The 18,640-nt window shown below is 53.6% G+C and overlaps 1 protein-coding gene across 4 annotated transcripts in view; it reads right to left on the bottom strand.

Moving 5' to 3' along the window:
• The window catches only part of SMAD3 (SMAD family member 3), a 119,872-nt gene that overhangs the window by 18,498 nt on the left and 82,734 nt on the right, over positions 1 to 18,640 (bottom strand). For all 4 annotated transcript variants that reach the window (XR_010946401.1, XM_067751691.1, XM_067751699.1 and 1 more), the window contains exons 2-5: positions 9,267 to 9,460; positions 8,524 to 8,655; positions 7,149 to 7,223; positions 3,504 to 3,554 (exon numbers count right to left, since the gene is read on the bottom strand). Coding sequence is in view for 3 of the 4 variants with exons in the window: in XM_067751691.1 (XP_067607792.1) it covers positions 3,504 to 3,554; positions 7,149 to 7,223; positions 8,524 to 8,655; positions 9,267 to 9,460 (452 nt within the window). In the remaining variant the exon portion in view is untranslated. The remainder of the gene's footprint in view (positions 1 to 3,503; positions 3,555 to 7,148; positions 7,224 to 8,523; positions 8,656 to 9,266; positions 9,461 to 18,640) is intronic.

Raw genomic sequence — 18,640 nt, 5'->3', positions numbered from 1 at the left:
AAGCTGAAACGTCATCGTTTTCCCAGTTAAAGCTGATCAATGAATGCCAATGATTCATGACACTCGTAAACGCCCTCTCCTCTCCCGCTGCCATTGCTCTAAAGCATTCATCTCAGCCTCCTTCAGCGCTACAGTCTCCTAAGTGGGTATTTTGCGGGGGGGGGGGGGGGTAGCCCCATTAATTTCCCCTAGATTTTAAATTCCACACAGTGGCCAGATTAATCATTATGAAGCTGCCGTCAGATAACCACCAACCCCCAACTCAGAACCCACCATCTCGCCTCATCCTATAGGCAAGACGGGGCTACGTAAGGGCGGCCCTCAGGGCTCTCTTCTCAGCCCGCCAACCCCGAGCCTCATCTTCTCCACTGTGCCTCCCAACAAGCCAGCCAACCACACCGCCAGCTGTCCTCCGAGCTCACCCCACCCTTTCACGCCACTGCTTCCATCGGCAGCGTCCTTCCCTCCTTCTCTGCCTCACCGTGTCCCACCTGTCCTTCAAGGCCCAGCTCATACAGGTCATCACAACTCCAAGGTCCCCCCACCATACTTGGTGCTGTCCTCCTGGGCACATACAGTTCCTCCCTCCTGTGTGCTGCTCCCTTGGCACGGGGCACAGTGCATCACCGGTGGACAGACACCTCCAGCCACTCCACCAGACTGTGAACGCCTAAACGTCCTCCCTGGCTCTGGACCACCAGCATCAGTACCTACTAGGAACTCAGCGAATGGTGACTGAATGAGTTAATACATAGGAGACACTGGCCACCCTGGATGATGTCCCCACTGGAATGCCACGGTTTGCTCCTTTGAACCCTCAGGGTACTTCATCTGCACCTACCTCTTCCTTTAATTAATTAATTTATTTATTATAGTTGCAGCACACGGGCTCTTTCATTGCGGCACATGGGCTCTTCGTTGCAGCTTCTCGCTAGTTGTAGCACATGAGCTCAGTAGTTGCGGCGCGAGGGATTAGTTGCCCCGCAGCATGTGGGATCTCAGTTCCCCGACCCGGGATCGAAACCACATCCCCTGCACTGGAAGGCGGACTTAACCACTGGACCCCCAGGGAAGTCCCCCCTCTTGTTTTATATAAAAAGTATTTATCGTCCTGCCTTATTTATCCCAACAAGGCCAAAAGCACCTTCGTGTCAGGGTCTGTGACGCCTCTTTGAATTCCCCCACTTGGACTGGCATACAGTGACCAAGCAGGAAGTGCCCAGAGAATGACTGAGTGAGGAAGAGACAGGTAAGCAGGAAGGGCTCCCAGCCAGGGACAACATGGGACACCAGGGCCCTCACACCTGACATGGGTTCCCAACTGTACGTCAATAGGTGTGTCCTTGAGCCTAGTTCTTCTGAGTGAAAAGGGGGAGAGCTAGTCTAAGGGACCGAGCAAAGGCAGGGTCCTGGGGGCACAAGTTCTGGATCCCCATGGCCTGAGTTCAAAGCCAGCTTCTCCATTGTCTAGCTGCGTGAAGGGGACAAGTTCATTAACCAGTCCGTTCCTTGGTTTCCTATTCCATAAAATGAAAAATCACAGCACCACCCCCTTAGATAGTTGTTACAAAGATTCCGTTAACAGGCATGAGCCACTCTGCACAACACTCAGTGAACAGCAAGTTCTCGAGAAACGTTTGCCATCTTCATCCATCCTTTCATCCCCTTGCAGCTACGATGCCAGAGGCTGTGAGATGGTAGGGGCCCTACCAACAGTACTGAACGGGTGAAGGCAGGGGTTCGAGGGCTTGGCAAGCAGAGAGGAAGCCGGGCCTGTCAGCGCCCGTGTCTCGCCGTGAGTCCTACCGGGGCTTGTTGGCTGACTTGTCCCCCACATTCACATCTTCCCAGCCGAGTGGCACCCCCTTCTCTGCCCACCAGGCTTGGAGGCTGTCCCTTCCTTTGGAAGAAATGGCCTAAGAATTCCTCACCCTCAGACGAGAGGCAAGGGAGAACTGTGCCAGCAGGGCACTCTGCCTCGGGGCCAAGTTCAAGAACATGCTGTCATCCTGGTCCACGCAATCTCGAGGGGAATTCACAGCGAGTACCCGCCCAGGACAACCTGCGGCCTGAACCACCAAGTCAGGCAGTGGGGCTGCCAAGGCAGGCACCAGTTTTGACGTCTGTCGACTTCAGGGCGCCCATGGCCATGGTGGGGTAAGGGCTCAGCCTCCAGAGCTGAAAGTCCAGAGTCAAGTTCACACTCATGGCCTTTAAGTTCTCAAGGGTTAACACAGCTTCCAGCCTTCAGAGTTTGTGTTTAAAAACTCCATCAGTCCTTTCACATGGGGAATGTGACCTTCCTGCTGTAAAGCCCAACACTCACAGTGGTATTATTTTACAAAGATGATAAAACAGATCCCCCAAAGTTACAGTTCACACTGCCCACTTGTCAGCCTGTATCAAAAGGTTTTCAAGCAGCTCCCCACGTTCCAAATGAGGACTTTCTTCATCTGATGCTATCAGTCAAGGACTGGGAACAACTGGGAACAAAAGCCAGGCCAATCCACTCTGATTCACCAAGCTTGGATATTAACTCCTTCTTTTCCTGAGCCACAAATCAAACCCCAGCAATACAGGCTGGAAAAGAATCAAACTCACATTTTTCTAAAGCTACCAGACCAACACAGAAAAAAAAATTCCCCTCAATAAAAACTGAACAAATATTTAATTTGTTCTGAGCCCTCCGGCAGGCCCCACACTGAAGCCAAAGGATGCTCCTGGATTAGAAAAGTGAATCTCAGAAAAATGACCCAGAAATCAAACATCTAAGGGAAGGTTGTGGAAATGATGGCCCAGCTGCTCCAAAACATCATGAGATAATGCAAGATGATCAACGAGTCATCTAAGTACGGAAATGTGTTTACAAAATAACAATGAGAAGACAGAAGGAAAAGATGGATATGAACTATCATCTCAAAGGCAAAGCGCAAATATATGTGCCTGATCCACAAACAGCAGAGGGACCGAGATGAAACAAAAATATTTGTGTTAGGGCAGGGGGATTATGGGTAACTTGGCGCTTTTTTTCCCCCCAAATTCCTTATATGGTACTGTTTTAAATAAAAATGACATCATTGTCAGATGAGGTGCTCAGATAAAATCCGAGTAAGTGTATCTGAAACAAGTCCCCGAAAGCCGGGGGCCGCGGTTTGCACCGCTGCCTGTGGCTTTGCGTCAAACCACACACGGATGCTCACTGACCAGAGACCCTCGTGTCTCTTAAGCACAAGGTTCGGGGCTTTTTCATTCACTCGTGTCTAACCGTCTCCCTGGGGAAATACAAACCTGGCACACGGCTGCCTTCCCTGCCACCACTGTTCTCAGGTTTCCCGTTCTGTGGGTGACCCCAGAAACAATGTAACCAGAAACCTGATGGGCTGCACTGGGCGGATGGTGGGGGTCGGAGCAGGGGAGCCTCAACTTCAGGGCCCCCTCCACACACGGGCCACCAGGCAGGGCTACAGCTAGAGGGGGATTGAGTCATCCAAAGAGCTACTTACCCAAGTTATTGTGTGCTGGGGACATCGGATTCGGGGATAGGTTTGGAGAACCTAGGAGGTGAGACACAGCTGTGAGACTTCAGAAAAGACTGTTGGCCTGGGGAGCCAGAGGACAGAACGTTTGCATCAAGGTGGGGCAGGAAGAAAACCTTGGACTGAGCCTCCACGGTCCAGGAGAAGACCAAACCCCACATCCTCGCCTGTGCTTCCCCTTCCCCGGGCCCCAGCTTCCTCATCTGTGGAACCAACGGATGAGAGGATGACCTTGGAGTCTCTCCCACAACTCGATGGTTTGATGCTTCTCACCAAGCCCCCGGGCACAGGGCTGCTGCATTCCCAGCCTGGGTGCACAGACCTCACACTGACCCTCCCTGTTAACCGAGCCCCCAGAGGGACAGAAGGAGCAGGGAAGACCCTCTCCACAGCTGCTCCAGACCCCGGGCAGCGAAGGTAAGGCTTGCAGCTGCCCAGACCTCACCAGTCTTGTTCACACGGCTCAGGACCTGCAAATACCAACGCAGCCTTCTCCCCAGATTTCAGGAAACTCACTGAGCTGCCTCGGACACCCCACAACTCAGCAACCAGCCTGACGTGATGCTACACATGGGAAAAAGTCCTAACGACCCAATTCCTTCTACTCTAATATCGTTCCTCTACCTGTTTTTTCCCCCGAAAAAAGAAAAAAACCCACAGGGAGTCAGCCTTCCGAAAACCAAGTGACTGCTCTTCCGGAAAGCAACACTGGGCTGGCCCCTCCTTTGTCCCTGCACCCATGGGGCTCCAGCTCTGGAGAGCTGCTTATTGGCTGACAGCCCTGTGATTTCAGCCCCGGCTCCACCCCCTGAAGTCTACAGTCCGCGCACAGCTGGGCCTTAAGCTTACGCTGCCTTGAGCTGTTAACGGGGGTCTGCGCCTGCTCCTAACTCAGCTGTAACCTTCTTGAAGACGCAGGAGGAACCATGGGTTTCTTTTTCACCCCTAGCACTCAATCTTCGGAGGGATGTGGAAGAGTCACAGAAAGAGCAGAGCTTCCGAATGTGCCACGGGGTCTGGACGTGGTACCACTTATCAGCCATGGGACTTCGGCAAAGTGGTTCGACCTCTTTGAGCCTTGATTTTTTTCCCCTCAGGTATAAAGCGGGGAGAATCCCACCTATCGTGTGATTTGTGGAAAGGCAGTGGGATCGTGCCTATGAAAATGCCTATACCATAGCTGGTACACAGTATGTGCTCAGTAAATGTTGGTCTTCTGATTTGTGCTGGCCCGAATGACGGAGACCCAGGAAGGCAGGGGGACCTTCTCACTGGTCTCAACAGACCTGTGTGCACGTCCAGGGAGAAGCAGGGCTGGACAAGGTGATCCTCGGGCCCCACATGAGGTGCTACCACATCTCAACTGTCAGGGAGGCCAAGTCCATGAGCAACTGGACTGGTTTGAGAGAAGAGCAGAGAATAAATAGGAGACCCCACCCACGGGCTGGCTGGGGTCCACAAAGCCCAGGCACACATTCAATAAATCAGTAATGTTCACAACAGGTACACCAAGGGAGGAGAGGAGGGAGGGAGAGACAGAGAAGGTGGAGCAGAAAGGGAGGAGAGGAAGGGGAAGGAACAAGAGCTGAGAGGGTGAAAATGTGGCTGCTCGTCCCATAGAAGACCCTCTCCTTTGGTCTGTTCACTGTTTTTTTTTTTTTTTTTTTTTGCAGTATGCGGGCCTCTCACTGTTGTGGCCTCTCCCGCCGCGGAGCATAGGCTCCGGACGCGCAGGCTCAGTGGCCATGGCTCACAGGCCCAGCCGCTCCGCGGCATGTGGGATCTTCCCGGACTGGGGCACGAACCCGCGTCCCCTGCATCGGCAGGCGGACTCTCAACCACTGCGCCACCAGGGAAGCCCGGTGTGTTCACTTTTATAACAGTAAAGGCAGCCCTCGCGTTACTGCACTTTCCTGTACTGTGCTCTGCAGATGCTGCATCTTTTACATAATGAAGGTTTGTGGCAACCCTGCGTCGAGCAAGTGTTATCAGCACGGTTTTTCCAACAGTATGTGTTCACTTCGCACCTCTGTCCCATTGTGATAATTCTCACAATATTTCTAACTTTTTCACCACTATTATGTTGGTAATGGTGATCTGCGATCCATGATCTTTGATGTTACTATTGCAAAAACGATTATGACTCGTTGAAGGCTCAGATGATGGTTAACATTTTTTAGCGATCAAGTATTTCTTAAGTAAGGTGTGTATACTGCTTTTTTAGACATAATGCTATTACACACTTAATAGACTATAGTGTAAACATAACTTTTACATGTACTGGGAAACGAAAAATTTGTGTGACTTGCTTTAAAGTGGTTGTCTGGAAGTGAACCCACAGTATCTCGGAGGTTTGCCTGTAATCATTCCACACACGTGAAGAGCAACCAGGAGGGAAGGGGGAAAGGAGAGGGAGAAGCAATACAGCATCTGCAGAAATGCTGCTTAGCTGGCTTGCTTCCCATGCCAGCGTTTCATAGCTGTACCCTTACAGCGGTCACTTGGCATTGAATACGGAAAGGTCTTCGAGATGCATTCCGGCTGGGTCCACACTGTCAGCCACCTACCAGGGGTGTGTCGGGGTATGTGTGATAAACCCCAAGGGCCATGATGCCCAGGCTACACATCAAGTGACCACGTTTACAGTAAACATGCAAGTCTCCCGCATCCTTCTTTAGGGAATTACGCTCTCTTCTGGGCTGCGTGCAGGGCAGGTGGCCCCACGGTGTCAGGCGGCTCTGTGTGTACAAGGCATGCCCGCCGTCAGGAGGAGGGAACATCTGCTCGGCCCCCTCCTCCTCACCCAACCACACGCAACACAGTGCACATGCGATGTGGCAGCTGGGGTTCAATTCAAGAAACTGCTGGTCTGGAGCCAATTTGGTCCCTTAACAAATGAGGCGGGAACATCTGGAGATGTGGCTGGAGATGACTGGGCTGGGTCCCTCACGGCAGGAACACACAGATCACATTTGGTCATCACATAAAAATCGATGCTTTGGGGCCTCGACTGCCACTAGCAAAGACCCTGCCTCTGTTTTGGCTCTCCTGAGCTATTTCAGGTGATGGAGCCCACCCTCCATCCTACTGCCAGCAGCATCTCATCTGCTTAAAGGCTGTGGGGGCTCCTCCTCAGCCCCCGGCCACACTCGAAGTCTTGAGTGCGGGGCCCTCCTGTCTCTGGAGGAGCACACTCCAGCCATCCCAGAACTCACCAGCTCTCCTGCCCACGCCCCCGACTCTGCCTGGTACACCCCCTACCTGCCCTGATGGCCTGGCCAAACCTACACGTCTCCGACACTCCACTCGAGAGAAGCCTACACTGCAAGGTGATGCTCGGCACCCCCAACACCCCGTCCCCAGGCTGGGTCATGTGGCCCCGCTCTGTGCCCTGATGCCACACGGCCTTCTCCAGCAGGGCACATAGGAGACGGCACGGTGACTGCGGGCTGCCTTGTCGGTCTCCCCCACGAACTGCGAGCGGCTTCGCTCCTCCTCTGTCCCAGACCCGAGCCCAGTGATTGCTCTGTACATACTGGATGGAGGGACAGAGGGAGGCATGGGGGAGGGCGGGCACTCAGGCTTAGGAGCAGAGCCCCACGAGACTCTGACCTGCGTCCATGCTGTGGTTCATCTGGTGGTCACTGGTCTCTCCATCTTCACTCAAGTAGCCTGGGGGCGGGGTTTCTGGGAATTGAAAGGAAGGTGGTTCATTAAATGGCCTCTCTGGTTTGCCTCTTCAGATGCCCTTTGCAAACTCACGCATTCACACCATTATGCCAGGGGGCGGGCGCCGAGGAGCTCTGGGCCTTAGATCCCTGGCTCCCACCTTCCTCATGCCCTTCTTCCTCCCTGCTCCCCACCTGGATCATGACCACCTTTGTTCACACCACCCCTGACTCCCAAGTCTGAAATGCCTATTCCTACAGCCTCTGCCGGGCTAAACTTCTCCCCATCCCTCAAGGTTAGGTTTAAGCTCCGCCTCCCTCTCAGGGAGGCAGTGGACTCACCCCTGCCTCACTCATCTCTGTCCTCTGAAGGGCAACAGCCTCAAAGCGCCCTTTAGCTTTACTATCTACCCGTGTGCAGATCCACGGTTATCTGCTGTCTCTTGAGAGGATGTCTTAGCTCCTGAAGTGGGACGCAAGTTCTGTGACAGCAGAGATTGCAATCTATTTCTCTGAATGACCCCCAGACCCCGACTCAGCTCTCTGCATTGCTGGATGAACAGAGTGGGCAACCTACCCCTAGGGACCCGCACCACCTGTGAAGGATCTGTAAGCCTGCATTTGTAAAGCGGGTCCCTCCTTAACGCTCTGACCCACGCGCAAAGGCCCGCGGTCAACCTCAGCACGGTGAGCTCACTCGGGGTGAAAGGCGCGTCCAAACTAGCCAGCTCTGAAAGCAAGGCGGCACATCGCTGCCCGGCCACCTGCGCTGGGACTGGCTAAGCTCCGCCAAGCAGTTTTCCTGGACGCCCAGAGTGCTGGTGATTCACACATTATTTGCATGTAAATGAGGGGCTTCTAAAAACATTTGCACTCTGCCTGCACAGCCTACTTCTCCCAGTGGAATAAAACCTCCCACCCAGCTTGTAACCCTCCCCGGGCTTACTTACAGGGCCAGTTCTCCGCACACTGCCCGGCCCTCGGCCCTCTGCTCGCCCGCTGCCTCTGCAGCCCCCAGACTGTCGGGATCCTGCCTGAACTCCAGCCCCGGCCGCGAGGGCGGTGAGAGAAACACAGCGTTGCTATTTCCGCTTCCAAAATAAATGACTGCACTGAGGCCCGGCGGGAGGGTCACGCCGCCGCTCCTCCGTGCCAAGAAAAGCATCATTAGCGAGTGGGGAGCCAAGGCCACGGGCCCTCTCCCCACAGGGATGCAGTTCTGAGTCAGGGGCCTCGGCCCAGCGTGTGTGCAGAGACCGGGTGACGGGTCTATCTGGCCCCCGCCCCCTGGGCCGGCCTCACTGCCCACGTGTGCATACCTGGAATATTGCTCTGGGGCTCGATGCCGGCGGGGAAGTTAGTGTTTTCGGGGATGGAATGGCTGTAGTCGTCCAGCGGGGGGAACTCGGCCGGGATCTCTGTGTGGCGTGGCACCAACACAGGAGGTAGAACTGTCCAGAGGAAACAGCAGAGGTGGATCAGTGTCGACGCCAGGCTGGCACCAAAGCCCCTGCACCCCCAAATGCACCACAGGCCCTTCCTCACAAAGAGGACAGGGAGAGAGGGGAAAGGGGGAGGGAGAAGGGAGAGTGGGGTATAGAAAGGGGGTAGAGGGAAGGGGAGACAGGGAAAGGGGGAGAGGGAGAGGGGGAAGGGGGAGAGGGAGGGGGAGAGAGGGGAAAGGGGAGAGGGAGGGGAGAGGGAGGGGGAGAGGGGGAAGGGGAGAGGGAGGGGGAGAGAGGGGAAAGGGGAGAGGGAGGGGAGAGGGAGGGGGAATGGGGAAGAGGGAGGGGGAAAGGGGAGAGGGAGGGGGAAAGGGGGAGAGGGAGGGGAAAGGGGGAGAGGGAGGGGAAAGGGGAGAGGGAGGGGAGAGGGAGGGGAGAGAGGGAAAGGGGAGAGGGAGAGAGGGGAGAGGGAGAGAGGGGAAAGGGGGAGAGGGAGGGGAGAGGGAGGGGGAAGAAGGGGAGGTGGAAGGAGGGAGGGAGGGAGGGGGAAGTGGGGAGGGAAAGAGGGGGAGGACAATGCCATGTAGGTAGCTGCAGACCCTACAGAGGCGGCGTACCTGGGGTCTCCACCCTCTGATAGTGGTAGGGATTCACGCAGACCTCGTCCTTCTTCATGTTGAAGGCGAACTCACACAGCTCCATGGCCCGCAGCTCATGGTGGCTATGTAGGTCGGGCCATCGCCACAGACGGCAGTAGATGACATGGGGGAGCCCCTTCCGGTGGGACACCTGCAGCCGGCCATCCAGGGACCTGCCGGGAACGGGAGGGGCAGAAACAGACAGTGAAGTGGGTCTGGCTCGCCTCCTCCCAAGCCTGGCCTGCCGAGCTCCATGAGAGCTCGCTGGCAGAGACTCAGGAAGCTCCCCTCCGCTGGTCTGTCTCACACGCAGAGGGCCAGGAGATCAGAGAAGCTCTGTGTGTGCTGGAAGGGGTCCAGGAGAAGAACACAGAGGCCCACCCAGCAAGGCCGAGGGCTCCCAGGCTGGCAGAGCTGACCTCGGACCCGCCCCACGAGGGGAACGACAGCGAATCATGCTCTGGAAAGGTCGGGGCCAGGTGGAGGTGTGCAGCGGGGACAGGGCTGAACTAGGAGACGCGAGTCCTTCAGGAGCCGACGTGAGGGCCGCAGTGATGCTGAGGAGGAGGGTGACGGCACACAGCCCCCCCCCCCCAATCGCTTTCCACGCTCACCCAGTTCCTCTCTCACACATGAGAAACCAGGAAAAAAAAAAAACCCGACGCTCTTTTTTTCAGTTGGTGTTTGTGATAAGGCAGGGAGGGAGAGAAGGCAACGAAGGGGAATTTTAACTGGTCAGAGGCTACGCGGCAGACCTCTCGGGAGTCCCTCTCAGCTGAGGGCTGCTGGCAGGCTGCCCCAGGCGTCCCAGTTCAGAGCTAAGGCCTAAGCGGTCGTGCGTGAGCAGAGCAGGAACCGAGCCTGTGACTTGGTTCTGTCACGGTCCCCAGCCCGGCTGGGCCGAACCCACCCCCAACGGCAGTGTCCCGTCCCTGTGCAAACCGCGTCCTCCGTGGTGACCTAGCCTCTGAGCAGCTGACCTGGCGCCGCGCCCCCCACCCCAGGCCAGAGTGTGGTCCCTGGTGGACCAGCAGCACGGGTCCACGGAAGCTCGTGAAAAAGGCAAAATCTCAGAGGCTACCCCAACCCACTATATCAGATTCTTCCTCTTTCTAAAATCCCCAGGTCATCTGCAGGACAAGAAAGTTGGAGCAGCGCCACAGGCCATGACGGCTGGGAGCTTGTGTGGCAGAAAGCGCCATCAGACAAGAGTAAGGTCGGAGGCAGGAGGCATCTGGAGGGGGAGGTGAGAGGCTTCAAGCAACGCCAGGTATTAGACAGGTGAGGAGCTTCCGTTCACACAGAGTCCTTTATCTAACAAGTCTTTAATGACCTCCTACTCTGTGTGGCACTAGGGTTACAGTGGTGAGGGAAAGGGAGTAAAAGAGACCACAGAGCGGTCCCTGCTTCCACAGAACTTCCGTGGGCAAGACCGACATTAATCACATGATCAGGACAGCTACAATGACAAACTAAGTGCAGGGAACCACAAGTGCATATGACCCTGGGGACCCTGCTGCACTGAAGGGCGGGACAGGGCATCTCTGAGGAGGTGGTGGTTGACCAGGAAGTCTGAAGGATAAGTAAGAACTAAGTAGTCAAAGGGGTACGGGAGGAGGGCACTCCAAGTAGAGAGAAGAGCATGTGCAAAGGCCCTGGGAAGGTGGAAAACACGGTGAGGAGGAATACCAGAATGAAGGCCAGAGTGACCGGAGAGGAGGGAGGCTGGGGGAGCAGACAGGGGTGCTCCTGCAGGGTCTCAGATGCCATGGTGAGAGGTTCTGCCTGTTTTCTAAAAGCCACAGGAAGCCTCTGAGATATGTAAGTGGGCTGAGAGTGTGTTTGAGTGTGCGCACGCGAGACACAGGCCCCGTGATAATCCTGGCTGCAGGGACAAGCAGACTGGGGGTAGTGGGGAGTCCGAGTGGGTGAGGTGGACGCTCATCAATAAGGAGGCACCCTTCGTGCCCCGGTCCGGGAAGATCCCACGTACCGCGGAGTGGCTGGGCCCGTGAGCCGTGGGCGCTGAGCCTGCGCGTCCGGAGCCTGTGCTCTGCAACGGGAGAGGCCACAACAGTGAGAGGCCTGCATACCGCAAAAACAAATAAGGAGGCACCCAGAGGCAGTACTGCTCTTTCTTCAAGACGGCCCGTCCTAGGACCCCACTGGCCAGCGGGCAGGACTCTTCTAATAGCTGGGCAGGCCTGCTGGAGGGGCATTTGAAGCTCTCCCTCCCTGCCCCCATACAACTAAGGGCCCCCATTTTCCTGAATATATGGAATTTATGGACACTCCGCGAGGGAGGGGCTTGCCAGATGCAACCAGAATCACCAACCAGAGAGAGAGAAAAAGGAATCCAATCAAACTCTCCAAGGCACTGGCCTGGGCAGGGAGGAGGACAGACAGAGATCAGAACAGGACTTGGGCACAGGGACTGACAGGGATCTGCTGACTCAGGGCAGCTCAAAGGATGTAATCACCTCCCTCCTGTGGGGCCCCAGACCAAGGAACCCCGACAGCCCAGAAACAGTAATTAGGAGGCAGAACGAGAGAAGACAGCCTGGGACTCGCCCCTGAGATACAGAAGGCAGATGGCCAGATGTGGACTCATGAGAACTGGGGTCAAGGGGAGGTTCTCCTCTTCTGGCTGTGAGACCCTGGGCAAGTCCTGAAGTCTCCAGGACCCTCAGTTACCTCATCTGTAAAATGGAACATTCTCCCCCCACTGCTGCCCCTGACCTCACGCAGCTCAGTATCCACTCAAAAGTGCTTCGTGAAGCACCCACAGGACCGTTATTCTTCCCCATCACGATGGCCACTCCGCAAACCCGGCCCCGGAGAAGTGAGGTGAGCTGTGGGGCTGAGAACGAGAGAAAGGGAGAGTGGGAGGTGATGTGTGGGGACAGAGAGGGACTCAGCTCTTCCCATTTTCTTGCAAAGCCACCGTGTGCCCATAGATAGGGAAGTGGGCACATCTGCTCTTCAGTGTTGGACAAAAGCCCCAACAAAGAGCCAGCTGGACATCTGGAGTGGCCTCTGCAGGGGGAGGCCGTGGAGAGAGGCTCAGACCAGCAGCGAGGAAAGAGTGGGCTGTGGAGGGAGCCCCCAACCCCTACCTGGTTGATGGAAGGGTTAGCCCTCTTGCTTTAAAAGAAAAAAAACGCAGCGCTATTCACAATAGCGAGGACCTGGAAGCAACCTAAATGTCCCCTGACGGAGGAATGGATAAAGAAGATGCGGAACGTATGTATGATGGAGTACTATTCAGCCATAAAAAGAATGAAATAATGCCATTTGCAGCAACACAGATGGACCTAGAGATGGTCATACAGAGTGAAGTCAGACAGAAAGAAAAATATCATATGATATCACTTATATGTGGAATCTAAAAAAAAAATGGTACAAATGAACCTATTTACAAAACAGAAATAGAATCACAGATGTAAAAAAAATAGTAACACAGAGCAGGAGGAGGGGTGATGGTGGACAACGCAAGAGAAGGGTCCCTGCTTCCACGGGGCAGACGGCCTGAGAGAGGGCGCGAAAGGCCAAGTTCCCATCAGCCCTGCACTGGGCCTGCGCCTCAGGCAGGGCAGGTGCGGGGACAGGACGCCCTGGGCACTCCTGACGTGGAGCGACGCTCACACGCCGCCCTAACATCTTAACCCCCAGGACTGGGACAGCCGAGCCAGAGACCCAGAGTGACCCAGGGCCTGCAAGGGGGAAAAGGGTGTGGAGTGGGCAGAAATGGGACACCTCGGGGCACACGGGGCTCAGACACGTAATGTGACGGAGGCCAAGGTCTGGGCGTGATGTGGCCCTTATGGGCTTTGGGAGTTGAGGGATGGGAAGGAGAATCAAGGATGTGTTGAAGGAGCGCAGAAGGCTCATCACAACTGTAGGCAGAGACTGCAGTGTCCTGATTCCTCATCCAGTCCTTTCTGCGTTACATGGGCTGTTTCCTCTCAGGGCCTGAAGAGCCTGGCTGTCTACCTGAAGAAGTACGGCAGAGAGCGCTCCAGGCCCAGAGGAAGGAGCAGGGAGAAGGGGTGGGGGGAGTAAAAAGGAGGGGGTGGCAGGGAGGAGGGAGAGGGGACACAGGACGGGATGATGGGAGGGAGGTGGAGGGAAGGTGGAGGCAAGTGATGGATAGTGGGAGGGAGATGGACAGGAGGAGGGGGAGGGGAGGAGGGGGAAGAGAAAGGGGGAGGGGACAAGGAGAGGGAGGGAGGAGGGAGGGAGGGGGAGGAGGAGGGAGAAAGGGTGGGAGAGAGGGGCAGGAGAGGCTAAGGAAGTCCTTCGGTCAAATACAACAAACTGAATGGATGCATTTATCCCTGTCCTGCCCAAGACAATGGGTAGGAGAGGAGAGCAGACAATGGGCAGAGAGGAGAGTGGAAAGCAGATGGCCGAACGGGAACAGACTTAGCAGAGTGAACCTGGGAAAGAGTCTGGACTTGGAGGTACCACACACTTGTCAAGACTTGGCTGGGAACAGGAGGATGGGTTGACTGTCTACAGAAGAGGCAGGCAGATCCCAGCTCCTTCCCCCCGGGCCTCCCCAACCCTGCCAGAGACAGGTCTGCTCTCTGCCGAAAATGAATGGAAGAGCGGAGCTCTAGACAGGGCCACCAGGGCACGGCTGCGGGTGAAGGTCAGACAGGGGCTAGGAAACAGGATTTCATGAACGGAGCGCTCAGCTCCCTTGCTTACCCCATCCCTGCCTGTGGAGGAATTAAACAGCTCAGTCCACAAGAAAAGACCTGAAATACTGACATTTGGGGATTCCCCAACTAAACGGCCCTGTTTCTGCCAGTTCTCCCTACGGGGAAGCCCACCTGCCAACAGGCCCCTCCCACCACCATACACAGAACAGGCAATCGGCTTTTTACTGCCACGCTCTCAAATGTGAACGCAAGGCCAGAATCCCCAGCCATTTAAAGAAAGCCTCTAACAGGAGGCGCAGAGATAGAAATAAGTGGGGGAGAAAAAAAAGAAGTCTGAGACAATGCAGGGAGCAGAAGAAAACTTCCAAATAAAATAAAACAAAAACTACTCTCGGGGAGATGAGCTATTGCAATCCTAAAACAGGAACATTTACAGACTACTGAAAAGCACTCCTGGAAATAAAAAATAAGAATGTAAATTAAAAATTCAAGAGAGACTTGAGTTTTTCAAGGACTTCTTGAGTTTTTAAACTACATACATGAATCATTTTGATAGTATAACTTAAATTTTTTTAAATTAAGGAAGGTACAGATCAATGGAAGCTCAGAGAGTCCAGAAATAGTCACATGGACATGGACAACTGATTTTCGACACAGGCCCAAAGACAATTTTGTACAGAAAGGTCTTTTCAACAAATGATGGCAGAACAACTGGATGGCCACATGCAAGGAAAATGAAATCCAATCTGTACCTTGCACTCTATACAAAAATTAACTCAAGTGGGTCATAATAAAAAGCCTAAAACTATACGACTTCTAATAGAAAACATGGGAGAGAATCTCTGTGACCTTGGGATGGGCAAAGATACCACATCAGAAACACATTCCATTTTTTTTTAAAGTTGACAAACTGGACTTCATCAAAGCTTAAGCTTCTGGTCTTTGAAAGACCCTGTTAAGAGAATAAAAAAGACAAACCACAAATTGGGAGACAATATTTGCAAAAAGCGTGTATCTGGTAAAAGACCTATTTCCAGAATATAAAGAACTCTGAAAACTCACTATTAAGAAAACAAACCACCCATTAAAAAACAAAACAGGTAAATGATCTGAACAGACGCTACACAAAAAGATAAAAAAGATTGCAAAACAAGTGCATGAAAAGGTGCTCAACATCACTAGTCCCTAGAGAAGTGCAAACTAAAACGACAACGAGATGCCACTCCATCATGACTAGAATGGCTGCTACGTAAAAGACTGTGCCACACGCAAGGATGTGGAGCAACGGAAACTTCATACGCTGCTGGCGGGGATGTAAAATGGCACAACAACTACTTTGGAAAACAGTTTGGAAGTTTCTTAAAATTTCAAAACAGAAACCCACCATAGGATCCACTCAGCCCACCCCTAAGTGCTTACCCGAGAGCAGTGAAGGCATCTGTCCACACAAAGACATGTGCGTGAATGTTCGTCCCAGCTGTATTTATAATGGCCCCAAACTGGAGATGACCCAGTGTTTCCCAACAAGTGAATGAATAAACCGTGAAACAGCCATACAAAGACTACCACTCAGCGACAAAAAAGGATGAACTATGGATACAAACAACACGGATGAATCAAAAAATAATCACTCTGAGCGAAGCAAGCCAGACACGATTCCGTTTGCGTAACATGATACAGAGTAATTTAAAGTAAAGGAACAATGCAAACTTACATTTGCATGACGGCAAGCAGGTCAGCGGTTGCCTAGGGATGGGGTGATGGGGGGCGGGCATGGGAGGGGGGCTTATCAAGGAGTAAAGGCTACATCTGCCACCTTGATTGTAGTGGTGGTTTCACAGGTGTATACGTATGTCAAAAGTTACCAAGTTGTACACTTCAAATATGTGCAGTTTGTTGTATGTCAACTATACATTTCCAAAAAAAAAAAAAAAAGGCAAGGGCTTTGGACTGGATAAACATGGATTCAAATACTGACTCTGGTCAATAACTATGTAAACTTGATCGTATTGCTTATAATGTCTTGGTCTTAATTATCTTTCATCTGAAGTAAGTCCCTTCGCTAGATTGTTGGGAGGACTAAACGACATTCTAGGGAAAGCCTTTGGCATATCGTTAGGACACGATAAATGGCACTAATCCATTGTCATTATTGTTGTATAACTACCACTACTCCTATTACTATGACAGCGCCTGGTAAAGAAGGTTCCCAGTAGGAGGTCCAAAATACCAGACCCCTTCCCCTGCCTTGGCCATCCGTGTGCACAGCCCAGGGGGCCACAGTGAGGCCTCGGGAGGCCTGATGCTTCTAGTTTTCACAAGGCTTCCGGGCTCCTTATCTCAGAGCAGCCTCACCACGATGCAGTCAGGTCGTAAGTCAAGTCTTGTAACAGTCCCGCCTCACTATGCACCCGCTGCATCTGAGAGGCAAGGCTCGCCTCCTAGGATCACACAGCCGTCTGCACCCAGGCTGCAGCTACAGGGCAGCTCTCCTGGCTGCCAGGCTGGGCCCGACGGTGGGGAGACAGGCACGCTCTCCAGCTCGCGAGCACATGACCACCAGGCTGGCCCGGCAGCACCCTCCAGGAGTCATCTGGTCCAGGCCCCTGCTTCCGGGCCCTACAATTCCCAAACTCACGACAAGGAGGGCATCTCATGCACGTCCTTTTATGCATTGGCGGCCACTCCTTTTGGTTCCAAGTCTGGGCTGCCCAGAGCCATCCCTCGTAGGGCTCCTTTTCTCCCTCTGTCCCACTCAAAATACACAGCAATGCCTACCAAAGGATTAATGGTGAATTGGGAGTTTCAGCTGCTGCATCTAATCTAGCTGATGTGTCCGGTACACACTCTCCCCAGCCTTACAGGGTACCAAGCCCATCTTAAGTAAAACCAATAAATAAGTCTTCATTCCGAGCTGACGCTACCATAAGCGTGCTCCGCTGCAGAAAAGGGTCTACGTATGACCCACCCCTCTCCCTGACCCAGCCCTTCCTCGTCGTAACCCCAAGACCAGCAGCTGGGGCTAAGAGCACAGTCCCAGGCATCCGCCTCTGGGCTGAGGTCTCGCCCCACACCCAGTGGCTTCCTGATGAGAGACCCCCAAAAGCCTTTCGCCAGCAACCCTCTCAAGCTCCTCTGACAGAGGTTTTATTCCTTAAATATATTCTTCACCGGCCGAACCATTTCCTGCGGCAGGAACTTAGAGGTTTCCTCCCGTTGGCTCCAAGTGGGACCCAAAATGTATCCCAAAGTATCCCAAAATGGGGGTGGGAGCCACAGGCAAGGACATGGACATGCCAGGGTCCAGAGCTGCTGGTGAGGTGACGCCCGCCAGCACACTCGGGGCGGAGAGGCAGGGCCAGGGCCCACATGCCACTCACGTCCCTGTGACCAGTGATCTCGGACCCACAGCCATCTGGGGGCTGACATGAAATACCAATGGACTTCGACATGGGGGTTGGGGAGAAAACTGTGAGCTGAGCACGTAAGCTCCAGAAACTCACCGGGATATATTCACAGCACAAACTGTGTGCCGGGCACACTGCTACGATGCGAGAGTGCAAACATGGCTCGACCTCAGTGAGCTCAGAGAACCTAAGGGCTTTGCCCAAAGTCGTATAACTTGTACAAGAGCAGGGCCATAATTCAAGCCCAGGCCAGTGCTGAGAAAAGGAGGGTGAGAGGGAGAGGTAAACAGTGCTTTTTGTGCGGGTCTATGCTGCCTCCCTACCAGGGAAACTGACTTCTTATCCATCATCAAAGAGTGACCGAACACCTACCAAATCCCAGGCACTGTTCTGGTTACCTGAGCCCAAGAAGCGAACAGAAAGTAAATTTGTTAATACAATCGTATTTCTGTTGAAACCCATTTTACTTAAAACACACACACTACTAAACTTTCTAGCTTCTTCCGGAGACCAGCTTTCTTTTTCGACTTGCTCATTGAGTAGCCATAGTTCCATTGGTTCCATCTGGCCTTTAAGTGCCAGGGTCTGCTCTCAGATCTCCCACTTTGCCTCTCCTTCATACGCAAGTGTCAGACTGTGCCTTTCTCTCTTCCCTACCAAGGACAGCCCGGTACAGCTGTCTGACAGATCAAATATGAAAGCCCTGAAAACACTCCTGCCGAGAGGGCCATTGGATTTGGGGGTTCACCTAGGATCCTCTCCCTTTGGTCAACACAGCGAAAACCAAAGCATCCTTTGTTCCAGGCAGAAGTACCGCACAGGGGTCACGTGTCGAGTCGCAAGGTTGCAGGTGACAAAACACAGAGGCCTAACATTCAGGGAACAAAACGTCCTGGTCAGCTAAACTCCGGCTAAGTGTCTGCCTGAAAACCTCCTCTGGAGAACTACAGACAGCTGGGACATGAGGACCTCGAGAGCATCTGGACCAATCCCTTCCTTCTGTGGTTGAGGAAACAGACTGATAGATGAAGCACCTCAAGGTCACCCAGCAACTGAACACAGAGCGAGAAGGCGGCCTCCCAGCTGCTATCTCACTGTAGCCAGGCCTCGCCACCAATGAAGTCTGAGAAACGCATGTGAGTCCACACTTTCCCCGCGGTAAGCCGAGTGCAACAAAACATAATTTTGTCTTTGTTGTACTAAATCTTAAGCTGCCCAAATTTCTGACTCTTCAGGATGGAAAAAAAAATTGACTCTCGGTGGAGGATGTGTACTATGA

The sequence above is a fragment of the Pseudorca crassidens genome, chromosome 1, assembly GCF_039906515.1.
Source record: "Pseudorca crassidens isolate mPseCra1 chromosome 1, mPseCra1.hap1, whole genome shotgun sequence".
In the NCBI taxonomy this organism is placed as follows: domain Eukaryota; kingdom Metazoa; phylum Chordata; class Mammalia; order Artiodactyla; family Delphinidae; genus Pseudorca; species Pseudorca crassidens.
The sequence above is the reverse complement of the archived record's forward strand: the minus strand, read 5'-3'. Positions and strand labels throughout refer to the sequence as shown.